Source organism: Schistocerca piceifrons, chromosome 4, assembly GCF_021461385.2.
Source record: "Schistocerca piceifrons isolate TAMUIC-IGC-003096 chromosome 4, iqSchPice1.1, whole genome shotgun sequence".
Taxonomy (NCBI): Eukaryota; Metazoa; Arthropoda; class Insecta; order Orthoptera; family Acrididae; genus Schistocerca; species Schistocerca piceifrons.
This window is the reverse complement of record NC_060141.1, coordinates 634,807,674-634,826,027: the sequence shown is the minus strand read 5'-3', so window position 1 is coordinate 634,826,027 and position 18,354 is coordinate 634,807,674. Positions and strand designations below refer to the sequence as shown.

General features: G+C 39.5%; 1 protein-coding gene across 2 annotated transcripts in view; it reads right to left on the bottom strand.

The window, feature by feature from the left end:
* The window catches only part of LOC124795056 (cell division cycle protein 16 homolog), a 212,744-nt gene that overhangs the window by 24,617 nt on the left and 169,773 nt on the right, over positions 1-18,354 (bottom strand). For both annotated transcript variants that reach the window (XM_047258852.1, XM_047258853.1), the window contains exons 9-10: positions 18,125-18,277; positions 17,827-17,986 (exon numbers count right to left, since the gene is read on the bottom strand). In XM_047258852.1, the coding sequence (XP_047114808.1) occupies positions 17,827-17,986; positions 18,125-18,277 (313 nt within the window). The remainder of the gene's footprint in view (positions 1-17,826; positions 17,987-18,124; positions 18,278-18,354) is intronic.

Genomic DNA, 18,354 nt, shown 5'->3' with positions numbered 1-18,354 from the left:
TTTTCTTGTGTACATTAATGATATCTCATCAGGTAGACTGCCAGAAGCAGAGTTCATTTTGTTTGCAGATGACACAAGTATTACAATAAATAGTAGGTTGAGTGTAGTTCTATAAAGATCTGCTAATGATATTTTCATGGATATTAATAAATGGTTTAAAGCCAACTCACTGACATTAAACTTCGAAAAGACTCACTATATGCAATTCAGAACCTGTGAGAGGTTTCCACCCAGCATATGCATAAAGTATGAAGAAGAGCAGATAGAAGAGGTTGACAGTCTTAAATCCCTGGGATTACAACTTGATAATAAATTCAGTTGGGAGGAGCACACCACAGAACTGCAGAAACGCCGTAACAAATCTGTATTTGCAATTCGAGTGTTAGCAGACATAGGCGACATAAAAATGAAAAAGCTTGCATACTTTGCCTACTTTTATTCCATAATGTCATATGGTATAATATTTTGGGGTAACTCTTCAAGTCAAACAAAAGTTTTCAGAGTCCAAAAGCGTGTAATATGTATTATTTGTGGAGTAAATTCACAGACGTGCTGCAGAAACCTCTTCAAAGCACTGGGTATACTAACTACTGCCTCTCAGTATATTTACTCCTTAATGAAATTTGTCTTAAATAATATATCTCTTTTTCCGACAAACAGCTCAGTTCATACATACAATACCAGGAACAAAAATGATCTGCACAAGGATTTAAAAGCACTTACTTTAGTTCAAAAAGAGGTCCACTATGAAGGAACACTTATCTTCAATAATTTGCCACCAAACATAAAAAATTTAGTTACAAATAAAAATCAGTTTAAAAGGAGCCTGAAAGACTTGCTAGTGGCCAACTCCTCCCACTCCATTGACGAATTTTTTAATAGAAACAAATGATGTATATATTCATACTATTAGTATTGTTATTTCAGCTTTTTAAAAAAAATAAAAAGACATGTTCCACGTCCACGAGGATCTCCTCAGCACGGATCTATGGAACAAAAAACTAATCTAATCTAGTTTCCAAGTTACTGATACGTTTGTGAAAATTTGTGAACAGTGATCAAGAAAGCCAAGAGAGCCACAGAAATGGAAACCCCTCAGATCATCACAACGAGGCTACCATGCCATAAGAACAAAGTGAGTGAGTGTTTCAAAATATTTTCACACAAATATCAGTCCAGCTCTACAAAGTGACATTGCCTCTTACTAGGTTTTCTCTTCTTCCACAAGATAACCACAGCATTCTTGAAAAGACTATTTAACATTTGTATGATCTTATTGTGAAATTGTTTTTGTAATGCCATATAGCCTGATGATGAGGTATTCACTCAAAACATGTTACACAATAAATAAATAATACATTAGTTAACAAATTTTGTGACTGGTAGTGGTAGTTAAAAACCTTTACATATTTCTTGAGACAGTCATGATCGAAAAATAGTCAAAATGGCTTCAAATTTCTCAGGAGTTGGCTTCTACCAGTTTTTCCATTTTTATATGGATAACTTGGGGGGGGGGGGGGGGGGTTATTTTGCAAGTATAATATATCTTGCACACCATGTGGAACAATCTTGTCATGCCTGGCTCTCATGTTTGAGTCCTGGTACTGACAATGATTTGTCCTTGCGGAGAGAAGTGGATCTGGTCACACTTAGCCTCATAAGCCCCAACTGAATACTTATCTGAATGAGTAGCAGATCTAAGGTCAAGAAAGCAGTCAACAGGTGAGACAGCTATGCACTGACCCTACACCCCACACACACACACACACACACACACACACACACACACACACACACACACACACACACACACAAATAGAGAAAAAGAGAGAAAAAGAGAGAGAGAGAGAGAGAGAGAGAGAGAGAGAGAGAGAGAGAGAGAGAGAGTTCTCTTTTCTCCAAAGGTCCTTCTAATTCCTACAAGCAGCATCTATCTCTCCTGGAGTTATGCCTTCTTCGACAACCTCGCATTTGTTCTCTAGCCATGCCTGCTTAGCTATTTTACACTTTCTATCAACCTCAGTCTTAAGACAAGTGCATTCCCTTTTGTCTGCTTCATTTTCTGCATTTTTATATTTTCTCCAATCATCAATTAATTACACTATCTCCTTTGTTATCCTCAGATTTCTACTAGGTTTTGTTGTTTTACATTAGTGATCCTCTACAACGTTCTCTATTTCATCTCTCAAATCTACCCATTTGCATTCTATTGTATTCCTTTCCACTGTTTCAGTCCAATATTGCCTAATTCTTTCTTTGAAACTCTCAACAACCTCTGGCTCCTTCAATTCATCCAGGTCTCATAGCCATAACTTCCTACCTTTTTTCAAATTTCTTCAGTTCATAATCAATAAATTTTGCTCCGAGTCCACACTTGCCTCAAGAAATACTTTGCAATTTAAAATCTGTTTTCAAAGTCTCTGTCTCATCATTATATAATAAAGTTGAGACCTCCCAACGTTGCCCAGTTCTATTCCATGTATACAAACTTCTTTCGTGATTCTTAAACAAAGTTTTAACATAATTTAATCATGTTCTGTGCAAACACTACGAGGCAGTTTTCTCTTCCATCCCTTTTCAGTAGTTAGTTTTCTCTTTCCATTTTTCCTTCTCTACCTCTTCCCACTACTGAATTCCAGTCATTCATCACAAATTTTTTCCTCCCTTAATAATATGAATAATTTCCTTTATATCATCATACACTCTTTCAGTATCTTCAACATCTGAGGAGCTAGCTGGTACATAAATATGTACTACTGTGGTGGGTGTTAGTTTCATGTTTGTCTTGGCTACAATAATGTGTTCACTATGCTGTTCACTGTAGCTTACCCGCATTCCTATTTTCTTATTCATTATTAGTCCTACTCTTGCATTACCCCTATTTGATTTTGTATTTACAACCCTATACTGACCTGTTCTTCCTGCCACAGCAATTCACAAATTCCTCTTGTCTCACAGGTAAGAACTGACAATTGATCACTAGAACTATTGTGCCATTCCCATTATAAAAAAGAGGAAGAACTTGTCCCCAGACACAACCAGTTTTGGAAATTTTCATGTGGATAGAAACTAGCTTAGTGAATAAGGCCTGAGGCAGAGTATTAATGCACACTGTATCTTGGCACTTTTGTGGGTGCAGAAGAATCAGCAGAAGTCAGATGATTTTGGGGCAGTACAGATTTGTTTTTGTTCATTGTCAACCTTAGCTATGAAACAATACAGCCTGCCATAGCAATATTGCATTATGAATGCAATCTCGGTTTGAGTGTGTTGCTTGATCTGCAAGGAGGAGGCAGTGCATTTTTTCCTTCAGCCCCTCCCCTACAGCCTATATACAACGAAGCAAATGCCTATTTACACCTTCATTATCACCCAGGAAAACAGGCACGTTATATTTATATAGAACAACCTCCAAAGCCATCAATTCCATTACTGTGTTAATTCTGAAATTATCTCTTTGTAATAATTCAACATCAAGAACTCATCCCACTGCCCATCTTGTATAAGCTGAGCAAGCCTCACACTTAGAAATATCTGATACTTTTGACCTCCAAACAAATGTGCTAATGTTTCCTGTCTTATGGGATATTCTTTGGGCCAGTAAATCTAATATTAATAAAGTATTTTCAGTAAAAAGAAGTACACTATGAATATTATACTGAGAGTTGGCAACCGAACACTGGCTTAAGAAAGATTCAGTCACAGTTTTAAACAAATTAGAAAACTTTACACTAACTTAACAGTTTATGTAGGAAAAAACAGAACCTATGGGGGTTCCTGTATACTGGTTAACAACTCATTAGAATATAAAGAAAAAGACAGTTTTAATTTTCTTAACAAAGAACTCATATTTGAAAGTTGCTGTGTAGAGCTAGAACAACATAATATTATTATTATCTCAATATATAGGATTCCAGGTAGTGATGTGACAAAATTATTTTTAGAGAAAGTCCAGTATCTGCTACAAAAACTCACAAAAGAAAAGAAGAAAAAAATAGTAGTTGCTACTGATTTTAACATAGATACAGCGAGTGAAACAAGCTTGTCAACTAAGTTTGTTGACTTAACTGAAGGATATAGCTTTAGACTAAATTTCACTCATTTCACCAGAGCAAATGAGCAACCTGCAACGTGTATAGACAATATTTTAACATATTAAACATTTAATGACAGTGCCAAATTCTCTTTAGACCTAGATATCTCAAATCACTATGCTTTGCCCATTGATTTACAAAAAAGTAAATAAAGAAAATGGAAGGAGTTGTTCATGAAAAGACAGTTCAGTGAAGAAAACATACACTTGGTCTGTTGTAGGCTGAGTGAGATAAATTGGTCATTACTAGACTGCGGATTTTAGGTAAAAACCTATTTTGTTCCTGAGTTCCTATTTGCATAAAAATTTGTACTTATGCGTTTCATGACTATTTACACTTAACAGCGTTAGTTCTATAGGACCTAAAAAAGCCTATTTCGACGTTAGTGGCTATTTTTGCCTATTTCGGCTTTAATATCCTAAAAAGTGCCTATTTCATCATATAAGACAGTGGCTCCAAGTTTTTCCACACTATACGACAGATGGAAAACAATATTTTCTGCCCAGCGTGCAGCAAGGTTTCATAGGCCTTAAGTTGAGCACGGATTAAAAAATCACAATGTTAATCGTAGACACCCTCTATAGCTAAATTACTGCCCTTCGCGCATTTTCCCGCTGCTGTCTACAGGCAGTCCTATCAAACTATTCTGTTTCGTGAAAAGTATTATACGTGAATTTTCCGATTCGAAAAATAATTTGCCAGTAGTGAGATGTTTTTATCTGAAGCACCGTTATATTCCTTTTGCTTGTTCAGAAGGGGCGGCCATCTGTCAGGTGCCATATGTCCAGCAACGAGTACGGTGCTTCCCCTACCGCTCCCATGCACCACAGTAAAAGAGAGGGGTGGAGGGGGGGGGGGACAAAAAAAAAAACAGGTCGTCGTTCACTTTTTCCCAGCGAAAACATATCAGTACATTGTGTAGCGACCTACGTGTTAAGTGTTACTGACGTTCAAAGTGCAAAATAAATTCTAGTTTCTGTGTGAGAATACTACGCCATGCCGGAAACAGCTAGTTCAAAGTCTACTCGTATAACGCAGTGGCTGCAAGATTTTCCGCATTATACAACAGATGGGAAAATTATTTTCTGCCAAGCATGCAACAAGGAGGTTAGTTGATGTTTTTCTTAGACTTCTTCTTTTCCTGTCACTTAGGATACTTTTTTATCGCTATCCTTTAGTAATACGAAATACTCCTTATATGCGATTCTAAACTGCATTTCCCTTTTCTCTCGTATTAGGTTTCGAGTGTTAACAAATCTCACTTAACTCAGCATGCAGATGGAATCGCACATAAAGCTAATGTTGAACGAAAGTCAAAATTTAAGCAAACTCTTTTAACCAATAAATCTGGTGAACCATCCGGAAAAAAAAAAAAAAGTTCTGCAGTGATTTGTGACATGCACTTGTGGCAGCAAACATCCCCTTTCGGAAACTAGAAAACCCTATTTTCAGAGGTTTTCTTGAGAAGTACTGCCATTTGTCTATTCCTGCAGAGTCAACTTTACGTAAGAATTATGTGGATTGAGCTTACAATGCTGCATTGCACAGAATCCGACATGATTTTGGAGACTCTTGTATATGGATTTCTGTGGATGAAACTACTGACAGTCTTGGCCGTTTCATTGCAAACCTGAGTATTGGCAAGCTAGATCCAGATGCTCCATCCAGGGCTCATTTGATTAACTCAAAACAGCTTGCGAAAACTAACCAACAAACAATAGCACAGTTTGTGAACAATGGGCTTAAGGTGCTCTACCCAAGCGGAGTGGATGAGAATAAGGTGCTTCTGGCCGTCACTGATGCTGCTGTATATATGATAGCAGTGTTTCAACTATTAAAAGTATTCTACCCATTGATGCTGCACGTAACTTGTGTAGTGCATGGGATCAACCGCATAGCAGAGCAAGTAAGGCTACAATTTCCTAAAGTAAATAAAGTAATATCTATGGTGAAGAAAATTTTTGGTTAAGGCACCATCAAGAATACAGGCATTCAAAGAACAGCTTCCAGATGCCCCACCGAGCAAGGTGGCGCAGTGGTTAGACACTGGACTCGCATTCGGGAGGACGACGGTTCAATCCCGCATCCGAGCATCCTGATTTAGGTTTTCCGTGATTTCCCTAAGTCACTCCAGGCAAATGCCGGGATGGTTCCTTTCAAAGGGCATGGCCGACTTCCTTCCCCGTCCTTCCCTAATCCGATGAGACTGATGATCTTGCTGTCTGGTCTCCTTCCCCAGAACAACCAACCAACCAGATGTCCCATTGCCGCCAGAGCCTGTTGTCACCCGCTGGGGTACGTGGCTAATAGCAGCAGAATACTATAGTACTCATCTCTCAGCTGTCCAGAAGGTGGTAGAAAATATACCGGAGGATGCTGCATCCGTAACTGCAGCAATGGAGCTACTCAAAGATTCTTCTTTAAAACGGGACTTATCTTACATTAGGGCCTACTACACATTTATGGCAAGAATAATTTCACAATTAGAAGGCTCAGGGAGACCTATCTATGACAATATTTCTTTGCTTGAAGAAGTGAAAATGAAAATTAATGAAGCGCCAGGTGAAGTAGGGGAAAAAGTACGCAAACAGTTTTGCAGAAGAACACTGGCCTGAAGGAGTTGTGTGCAGCTGCCGACATACGTAGTGGAAAATGCAGCACTCCTGACTGCAGCATTCCTGTCCAACATGTGCCGAAAATGAAGTACGCCCCTGTCACATCTGTTGATGTATAAATTGATTCTGACTGACAAGTGCCACAGTTTTTCACTAGAAAACCTAGAAAAGATTTTGGTTAATGAACTATGGTCAGAATAAGTGAAACTGCGAATGTATTAATTAACCATTGCCACATCTTTTTTACGGAGATCTTTATCTTGCAGAAACTCAAAAATATTTGGAGTTATGTTCAACATTAATGTTTTAGATTGCTGTGCTCCGTAACTGTGTAAATATTCATTTTCCTTGTTTTAATGACTAATAAGATGTTCATACTGTCAACACTGTGTATTTTAATTTATTTTTATTTTCTCTGCATCATTTTTATTAGAGCCTATTTTAGGTTTTATAAAGCCTAAATGAACTAGTGAAGGAACCTATTTTAGGTGCCTAAAACACACATTTTTATGACCTAAAAATCCGTAGTCTAGTCATTACAACATGAAAGCTCACGTTCAAAAAATTTTGATAAGTTCTGAAACAGCTTTTTCCACGTTTTCAATGAAACTTTTCCACCCATATTCTGTCACAGAAAGGCAAATAATAAACTAAAGTGGATTACTACTGGCATACTAATATCTAGTATATAAAGATACAGCTACATACTGCGCTGAAATCCAATAACAGCCCTGAGTTCAGAGTTTGGCTTCGAAAAAGGCAAAAATACAATTTAAGCAATTAATGAATTCATAAATAAAGTTAGTTCCACATTACATAAATCACAAAAAGCAGCAGAAATCTTCTGTGACTAATCCATAGCGTTCATCTGTGTGAACCATTCACTATTATTATACAAAATGCAAAAATATGGAATTAAGGGCATTGCCTTACAGTGGTGTAAGTCATATTTGACAAAGAGACAGCAAAGGATACAAAGGATAGCTGTAACATCACAGAAAAATATTGCTTGAAATGGAGAACTATCTCACAAGGGGCACCACAAGGATCAATTCTAGGCTCAACCCCCCCCCCCCCCTCCATAAATGACTTACCTATAAAAATAAATCATCATTCAGTTTTATTCGCTGATGACACATCAGCACTGACAGCAAATAAAAATGCAGAATAAATACCCAAAACTGTTATAAAAACTTTAGAAAATCTAAATGTGTGGTTCCATCTAAATATTTCAAAAACACAGCTAAACTAAATATTTCAAAAACACAGTTAATGCCGTTTAAGACAAAACAGTAAAAATTAAATGATACTTAAATTAAGCATGGAAGACTGGAACTAAACGAAGCCGAATATGTTAAATTCCCGAGACTCTTTAGAAAATAAACTGAATACCCCAGAATTTGCTATGTCAATCTTAGACAATGTCACTGCCATAGACACAAAAGAGGTAGTGTATCATAGCTACTTTGAGGCAATAATGAGATACGCCATTGTATTTTGAGGAAAGACTAGCAGATACAAATTATGAGGAACAAGTGCACTGCAAAGCCAAGAGAATATTATCAGCCACTATTAAGATACCTAGATATACAATTGTTCCCTCACTGTATGTATATGAAATAAATCTTTTCACAAATAATAATCCAGAATTCTTTCCTCCAAATAACACCCTACATGGACATGAAACTAGAAACAAAGAAAGTTTTATTCTTCCTACACACAGACTCAAATGTTCCACACAGACCCCACAATGTATGGGGATGAAAATATACAATTAGTTAAAAAAGAAAAATTTTCAAAAAGATTGAAACTGATTCAGTAAAAATAAAATTATATAGCACTCTGATACAAAAATACTATTATTCTACTGATGAATTTTTTAATGATGATCTGATCATTTGAGCAGGATAAAAATTAGTAGTATATATAGTCAAATATTCTATGTATATTCTATGTTGTATTCCATGTACAGCCTATTATAGTTATAAATTGACAAGTCTCCTGTACAATAAATCAATGATTTGACATGTATGTTATCAGACAATAAAATTCTGACTCTGATTCTGAAACCTCTTTTTTGATGCTCCTTGGAGTTCCTACACTCATATACCAAATTTCTTTAAAGTTACTCATGTCAAAAATAAATAATTGAAGTCCCTATTTATAGTACACACGCATAAATTCCCATTCCCAAAAAACAGTAAACTTAAGAAAAAGTATATTAGCCACATCTACTATAGTGTAAATAAACATTTCAGGTTTCCTGGTCAAGCTATCACGAACAATGTCTCCATTACACAGTCACACGTAACTACTATTGTTCATCAGCAGTAGATGAAGAAAGAAAGAAAGAAAGACACACACACACACACACACACACACACACACACACACACACACACACAGAGAGAGAGAGAGAGAGAGAGAGAGAGAGAGAGAGAGAGAGAGAGAGAGAGTGCAACAGGGACTTACATGCATTGAGAATAGAAAATAGTGCATTGAACATGGTTAGCCATTAGCTGAAATCTGGATTAGTGCAATACAATCTAAAAAAAGAATGACTGATTGCTGCACTCTATAATTTATAAGTTAAGACTATTCGCAAAAGGAGTTGGGAAAAGTAAAATGGCGTAAAACTAATGGGGAACCATTCCGAAATAGAAAATGAAGGCAATGAACAAAAAAAGGAAAACATACAGTAAAAGGAAAAGCAGGAGAAGGTATTAAAATCATAGAGCAGATGGCCCAGGCTGGCTGATCAAAAGAATAAAAAATGATGATCCAGGCACTCTGCAACATACTAAAATCTCCAGCCTAAAAGAAAAGGTGAGTTGAACACACATAGAGAAAAGACAAACACCAAGGGAAACAAATGCAAAGAAAGAGGGACAACGAGGGAAAATCAAGGGAGGGTGGAGGTATGGGAGAGAAGGCCATCCATCCTTAGAGGGTAAGATTAAAAAAGACCCTCATGAATAAAAGATAAAACTAAATCAGCCGATGAGATATTGTTGCCCAACACCACAGTTGGGGTGCTGGGAAGGTAAGTGCGGCACAGAACGGCTAAAATTGGCCAGTCCAACAAGAGGCGGACGACAGTCATACGGGAGCCACAGCGACGCCGAAGTGGGTCACTGCGACAGAGGAGGCGGGCACGTGTTAACCAAGTATGGCCAATGCAGAGCCGGCAAAGGACAACAGAGTTCCTGCAAGTGGCTCGCACGGATGACGACCACACATACAGTCCCCGGCAGGCAGATATCCGGAATCGGTTTACCGGTAGCCTGTTTGGCCAGGCTGTCAGCAAGTTCATTGCCTAGTATCCCAACGTGTCCTGCAGTCCAAATGAAGGTCACTGAAGGTCCACAGTTGCCAAGAGCATAAAGAGACTTCTGGATAGTCATTACAAAAGGATGTCGAGGGAAGCATTGGCTGAGGGCTTATAGGCTGATAAGTGCTCAAGAGCACAATAGTGAAACACTGCAGCCATCTGGCAAGGAACACTGTTCTGAACCATCAGTGTAGACTATTTCCGAGTCCTGGAACTCGCCGAGAAGAGAGAAAAACTGCCAGTGGAGAGCCTTAGGTGGAACTGAGCCTTTTGGGCCTTGCGATAGGTGGAGCCGAAGCCATGACTGAGATCTGGACCATGGAGGTGCACGTAAATGGACCTGCAGGAAAAGTGGTAGAGGGGAAGCATCAGGTTTACTAAGAAGCAACCGGAAATGAACAGCGATGGGATTCCCAGTTCTGGGCCGCCACTGTGGGAGATGGATTGCCTTTTTAGGGAAAAGGAGACAGAAATTTGGATGGCAAGGCAAACTATGAATGTGGGCGGTATAATCTGCAAGCAGTAGCTGCCACTGGAGTCGCAATGAAGGAACACCAGCTTTGATGAGGAGGCTGTTCAATGGACTCATTTGGAAAGCTTCCGTTGCGAGCAGAATCCACAGTGGTGGATAGGATCCAACAGATGCAGTGCTGAACCATACACCAGGCTCCCATAGTACATTGTACAAGGGCTTTGTACAGCTGCACCAGTGTAGGATGATCTGCACCCAAGTTAGTGTGGCTCAAGCATCAAATAATATTAAGATGCCACCAGCCCTTGTCCTTAAGCTGACAAAGATGGGAAAGCCAAGTTAAGCTGTCGTCATAGACCAGACACAAAAAGCGGTAAGTCTCCGTTACATTAAGTAATTGGTCACCAAGGTAAAGTTCTAGTTGAGGGTGGACAGTACAATGACAACAGAAGTGCACGATGCAGGTCTTGGCAGCTGATAACTGAGAATCATGAGTAAAGGCCCACGACTGCACCTTCTATACAGCTCCCTGCAGACAGCGTTCAGTCACAACAATAGAAGAGGAGCAGAAGGGAATACAAAAATTGTCAGCATATAGGAGGAGAGATACTGAGGACCCTACTGCTAACACAAGACCACTAATGGCAATTAAAAGGAATAGGACACTCCTGACAGAGCCCTGCGGGATCCCATTCTCTTGTATACAGGGCACACTGTGGGAAGCTCCGATGCGAACTCTGAAAGTGTGGAGCAACAGAAAGTTCTGTATAAAAATCAACAGCAGGCCCCGGAGACCCCGCCCATGCAGAGTAGCAAGGATGTGGTGTTGCCAAGTGGTATCGTAGGCCTTCGTCAGGTCAAAAAAGAGGGCAATAAGGTGTTGTTGCCATGAAAAAGCTGACTGAATGGCAGATTCCAGGTGGATCAAGTTGTTGAGGGTTGAGTGCCCTTGACGATAACTGCTCTGGCACGAAGCCAGAGGCCCCCGAGACTCAGGCAGCCAACACAATGGCCAGCTCACCATACGCTCGAGCAGCTTGCACAGAATGTTGGAGAGGCTGATAGGACGATGTCAACAGCTAGTGGATTCTTACCAGGCTTTAGCATTGGAACAATGATACTTTCCCACCGTCATTCCAGACGCAGTTGAAGACAGCAAGGAGGTGGTGCTGCTAAGCTGCTGACAGATATTTAAGCATTTGGGAATGGGTGCGGTCTGGGCCAAGGGATGTGTCAGTACAGTCGACAAGGTCACTGAGAAATTCCCATTCATTGAAAGGAGAATTATACGGCTCAGCATGGCACGGAGCATAAGATAGGTGTTGTTGTTCCACCCACTGTTTGAGGTGACAAAAGGTGGGGCAGTAATTATCAGATGCAGGGGTGCGAGCATAATGCTCAGCAAAACGCTCTGCGATTACGTCTGGATCAGCAGATACAGCCCCATGTGTAGAAATGCCAGGTACACCCGCAGAGTGCCTGATAGCCGTAAAGTCATTAGAGATTGGTTCAAAGCTGGGGAGGAGAGGTTCATGTTCCAATGGTTAAGACGAAGTGCTCCCAACAGCCCTACTTCCATTGTCTGATGAGTAGGAAGACATAGGCACATAGCCATTAGAAGGCAATGAGATCCTCCAGGGACAGGTGGCACTTATGATGCTGGGGGAGCCGCCTACACAGTCGCTAATGGCCGCAGCTATTTCCAGTGACCATCAAGGCACTGACTTCCACCGGGGACAATCTGAGAAACAAGGGGATTGCCCATTCAGCTGAGGCAACAATGGTAGTAGTGATGGTGTGGATCATCTCATTGATGTTGCCATGCAACAGATTACACAGTGGTAGCAGAGGTGAAAGCATCCCAGTCAGCCTTGGGAAGAGCCCATCGGGGCAAGTGTCTAAATGAGGGACACTGAGGCAGGGACAGGAGGAGTAGAACGTGGTCACTACCACACAAGACTATCCAGTGATAGACGGGAGAAGGCCAGGACTGCAAACAGAGAGATCAATGGCTGAGTATGTGCCATGCGCCACACTGAAATGTGTGGGGGCACCTGTATTTAGGAGGCAAAGGTCGAGTTGAGTTAGTATGTCCTCGACATCTTTACCACAGCCAGTAACCTGGGTTCCAATCCACAAAGGGTTATGGACGTTAAAATCACCTAGAAGTAGAAAAGGTGGGGGGAGTTGGAAATTAGTGCAGCCAATACGTGGAGCAGTGTGTTACCATCTGGAGGGAGGTAGATGCTACAGATGGTAATGTCCTGTGTTATCCTCCCCCAGACAGCCAAAGCTTCTTAAGGTGTTTGAAGGGGCACAGGTTTGCTACAAACAGAGGTAAGGACAAAGATACAAACTCCACCTGACAGTCTGTCACATGTAATACAGTTTTTGTAGTACCTCAATAGCCACAAAGGGCGGGAGACCGCATTGTGGGAAACCAGGTTTCTTGGAGGGCAATGCAAAAAGCAGGTCTAACACTTAAAAGCTGTCATAACTCAGCCAGTTGGGAGAAAAAATCACTGCAGTTCCACTAGATGATGATGCTTTCCACAATCGGGGAAGGCATGTAGTGACCAAGGAGGCAGGTTACGCCTCAGCATCACCTGCAGTCACTGGTTGAGTATTTGTATCCATTGCCATTGTGGATGAGGTGTCTGTGAGATCCAGGTCCTCAGGGGACACTAAAATCTCCACCTCGTCCTCAGATGCAGAACAAAAGACCGAGTTATAGAAATATGTGGCTTGACAGTAGCAATGAGAGAGGAGAAAGAGTTCTGCAATAGATTTCAGGTACTAATAGGGAATACACTTACTCTTCAAGTATCACAAGAGGAGAAGGTATACTTAGAAACGGCAGGGAGAGGTTTGAAAATTTCAGTTGGATTACACCATGGTCAGACAAAGATTCCTAAGTCAGATGTTGGAACAGGTATATCCAGGAACAGATATAGAATTAGATCACAATTATATACTAGTGATGAAGAGTAGGCCAAAGTTTAAGAGAATTGTCCAGAAGAACCAATGTAAAAATAAGTGGAAACTGAAGTACTGAGGAATGAGGAAATGCATTTTATGTTCTCTAACACTGTATATACTGTGATAATGAATAACACAATTGGCAGTTTGTTGAAGAGGACTGAACATCTCTAAAAAGTGCAATCAAAGAAGTTGAACAGGCAAACATAGGTATGAAAAAGGTAACCATGAAGAAACCTTTGGTTACGGAAGAAATACTTCAATTGAACAATGAAAAAAGTAGTATAGAAATATTTTGGGAAAGACAGGATTACAGCATTATAAGTAACTTAAGAATGAAATAAATAGTAAAAGCAAGGAAGCCTTGGCAAAATGACTGAAAGAAAATGTGTAAAGAAATGCTCTTTGGAAAGACTAATTCAGTACACAGAAAAGTCAAAACAACTTCCAGTGAAATTAAAAGCAAGGGCACAGCACTAATTGTGCAATGGAAATTCCACTGTTAGGCACAGAGAAGAGAGTGGACAGGTCAAAAAAGTACACTGAAGGCACCTACAAGCAGGATGATTTGTCTTATGATGTGACAGAAGGAGAAATGGGAATCAATATGGAAGACTAGAAGATCTAGTATGCGAGTCTTGGCAGATCTGCAATCAACAAGCTAGAAGGTTAGAAGCAAAAACACGTGTAATTGGCATTTATAACTAAAAATCATAATCCTCTCCACTACACTGTATAAAATCTGTATAAGTGAAGGAAATTAAACGTAAATACAATACCTATACAATAATTTGTGGTAATGAAGTTCATCAGTTCTTAAAAAATCACAGATGTGTAACACCAAGTAAAAACTAGTCACAAAATTGAAATTGCAATCTGATTATAATGTAATCAAGCGATTTTCCGACAAGCTACGACCACAAATTATATGTCGAAACACTCTGTTTTGAGAGGTCTTTCCTTCGTGCTCACCCATAAAAAAGTAAAAATTGATGAACATTGTGAATTAAACTGAAAACTGTGAAGTAAATTGAAAGGCACTGGAATCTAACATGTGGCGGTGGGTGTTTTCCTTCTGTAGCCAGTGGCAGTGCAGCATACTCTAATGATGCGAGCGCAGTGACCTCTAGTGTATTGCTTGTAAACTTTTCCTCGTTCATTGTGCTGAGTGGATTGATTACATTTCACATTACTTCTTGCAGGAATGAACGTAGCCGTGAAGTAGTGGTGCTTTGAAGGCAACCAGAAACTAGGCTATTTGTCAACCCCTACAGTGCCAAGATGATGTTTAGAGACGTGTTAGTCAAAGGAGAATCTCACAGCTGTAGCGAGAACTCTTAAAGTGTTTGTGGCTGTGCAACATGCAAAATATTTGTAACAAGGAAAAATATGAATGTTATTGCTCACTGTTTCCCTCACAGCAATTTGAGCTGTCCTCTTAGGTTCCTGCCTAACCCCACACTTAGAAATCGCCAGACACTCAGAAACACACACCAAAGTATTTCTGACAAGGAAGAATATGAATTTTATTATTGCTCATTTCACAGGCAGCAATGTAAGGCTGTTCTCTTAGGTTCATGCCTAACCACAACACATTTTGAAATAAATACGTAAATATTTATTTTATCCTTCATTCTCTAATCAGACGGAAATGTTAAATTAAAATATACTTGTACTACATTCACAACAAACTCCCAGACTGTGTTAATAATGCTAAGATGGGAAGGAAAAAAATAAAAAAAAAATAAAAAAAATTGCAGGATGCGAGCCTACATCCTTTCACTCCATAAACCACGACAATATCCATTATGCCAATGTTTAATCATATGACTTTTATCTCAAGTTTTGGTTATCCTAATATTTTTTCAAGCCTTGTATCATTGCGGTGTTATTAACGGACATTTAATGATGAGGGTGACGTGTTTGTGATAGATTTTCATTGTGGCCTTGCTTTGAAGCCGCATACTGGGGCGCACACACACTACAAAGTAAATGAATAATCGAAATGCACACAGCTCACGTAGGTGACGTTCACAGATGCTCAGGACAGTTGATAGTCGAAAGCCAGTTAATGACATTGTGACTGCAGAAAGTAGTGTGAAGTCTACTCAACCCAAGCTGAGTGGTCAAAGTGGAGTGTTCTGCAGTATTATCAATGCACGTAGTTTGCACTTCTAACTCATCGCCTGCTGTAGTGTAAACACAGCAGATTTCAGAAATGCACAAATATACACATAAGTTTCCCTCCACATGTGGTACTGATTTATACTGATAAATATGAAATAAAGTTAAGCCTGCTGTGATTTCAATGTTGCTCCATCCCAGCAATCAATTAGATTTATAACAATCTGTCCGCCATCACAATGCAATAAACACAACTGAGGACGGAAACAAAGACAAACAAGCCATCACATGACTGTTCACTGAACACAATCTGTTAATTGTGGTTCTGCACTTAGCAAATGGAGTAGCCATGTTGGCAGCAGTCATTATAGGCACAGTACAATGAGTATTGTGTAGACAGGCTCCAAGTAGAACTACTGTAAGTAAAATTAATGCATGGTAGTGAAGGGCATACGAGGTATACCTATATAAATTAAACGTAAGTGGAATCTGCTGTCACTCCATTTGCTATACACCGATAACATCAGTCATACTTTGGAACAAGCTGCCAAGTAAGCTTGCTGTTTATCACTCTATAGGCTAGAAGCCACTGCATTAGCATGATGTCACCATGATGTTACAAATATCTCAGATGTTGTAATTTAGCAGTTTTCAGTTTATTTCAGCCTGTAGGCTATAAACTTTTGCTGTATTCAAGGTGAACATAAAATTAAAGAACCCTCAAAACTGCATGTTTTAAGGTGTAGTAGTGTGTTGGGAAGTGGCTCAATTACCTTGTACATCATTCACAAAAGTGATGGCCTTTTCAGTTACGTGCCCTACGCTATTGCTAGTGGCAAAACCCACTTTTTTTCCTAAAAGGGCTATTATATGATGTAAAAGTTTGAAATTTCTTTCTTGTTTGTTTATGGATTTGCAATTTGGTTATGTCAGTTGCCATCAATACTTTAGGAATTTTGAATGTTTCGTAGGTTAATGTCTGTAAACTTGTTACATAGTGAGCAAAAAAAAGTGGGTCTGTCTGGTACGAAGTGCCTTGTTTTGTTTTAGGATGCAAAAACAAATAAGGTCATATGCACTAATGTCAGAATCGTAGAACACGAAGACAGGAAAGTGGCAGTAGGGACGAGCTCTGATGGGAGGAGAAAAGAATCTCATGCAGGTCTAAAAACATATCTCTATGCAAAACACCACATGTACACTGTTCTACTGAGTACTATAAATTACACAAAATGTCAGTACTCAGAGATGGAAATTTCAAAAGCACATTCTTCACTTTACATACCGTAATGTAAAAGGAAAGTACAACGCAATAGGAGAGCTCATTTTACAAGTGTTAGTGTCGTGTCGTGGCTGTACTGGCTTTTGGGTAATGTAACAAGTCTCTACTCAATAAGAGATCACTAGCCAGAAGTGGCCAACATTTTCTTGATTCTGATCAAGTGTATTTTTTGAGACTCAAGGATTCGAATTTAAAAGGCTCACAATCAATATTGTTGGCGAGTACAGTACATTATCAGAAATATATGCACAAGAAAAGGTGGCATCTGGGCCTCTCTGTCACATATTGGTCCACTCTGGAGTACTTTGCATCAACTATTCTGTTTTTCCATTGCTGCCACAACCGAACAGTAGTTCTATCATAATTGTACAGTGAAGCTAAGTGCTGCAAGTTGTGCAGGCAAAGCTGACTGTGGATTATATCAGTATTTCCTCTCTCATTTCTCCCCTCTCCACAGCGGCCTAAAATATTCCCTTAACTCCATCACCACCCGTGCGCGAACTGTCTTTTGTGTTACTTATAACTCATTCAGTCACGTCAAATGTCAATAGGAAGAAAACAGGACGACGTCCAGCAAGACGTCAAGTAAGAACATAGAAACAAGGTAAACATTACTAGCAGAAAACGTAAAATTGGGAATTTTCAGCACTAATCTTATGATGGGACAACGTAATGTTATGGATGCAGCAAGCATTAGCTATCCAGTACTTTTGTTTTGAACAGTAAGCCTCTTGATATAAAACAATCACCCAATTTCAGACAGATATTTTTAACTTAACGCTAAAACATCTTCGCTTCCACAACATAATACACATCAGTGCTCATACTGCTTCAGAATTATTCACATTTTTACCATATTTAACACGAGTAGGAAGAACCCTTTTTTCCTCAAATGACAGAAACAGAAATATTATCTGGACATCACCAACCTCTTGATGCATGCGAAGCGCTTCCTCATACTTGCGGAGTTTCCGGTATGTATGTCCCAGATTATTATACAGTGGCTCCCATCGTGAAGGAATAAGTTCTCCATTTACTACCTTAATTCTTTCCAAAGCTGCAGTGAAATGTTGTTCTGCTGCTGCATAGCTGGAAGAACCAGTCAGAAGAATAAGCTCCAGACACACAATATTGGCACTTGGAAATAAGTAAACTCACTAAATCATGGAAGTGTGACTTATAGCTCCATTTCTTATTCAAAAAATCCAGAAATCACTATGTACTCACTCTTGATTCTGATAGGCAATTGTACCCATTTCATGTAAAACAAATGGATCTCCCTCAGCAATTTCTGCAGCTTGCTTCAGAAATTTATCGGCTAGCCTAACATTGTTTGTAAGGCCATTTTCAAGTCCAATATACAAAAGTGGGAGGTGACACCTGCAATGAAAACAACATTAACAGATTTTACAGCATTGCAATTCTGTAGGTCTGTGTGTGTTTCGCATTTATTAACA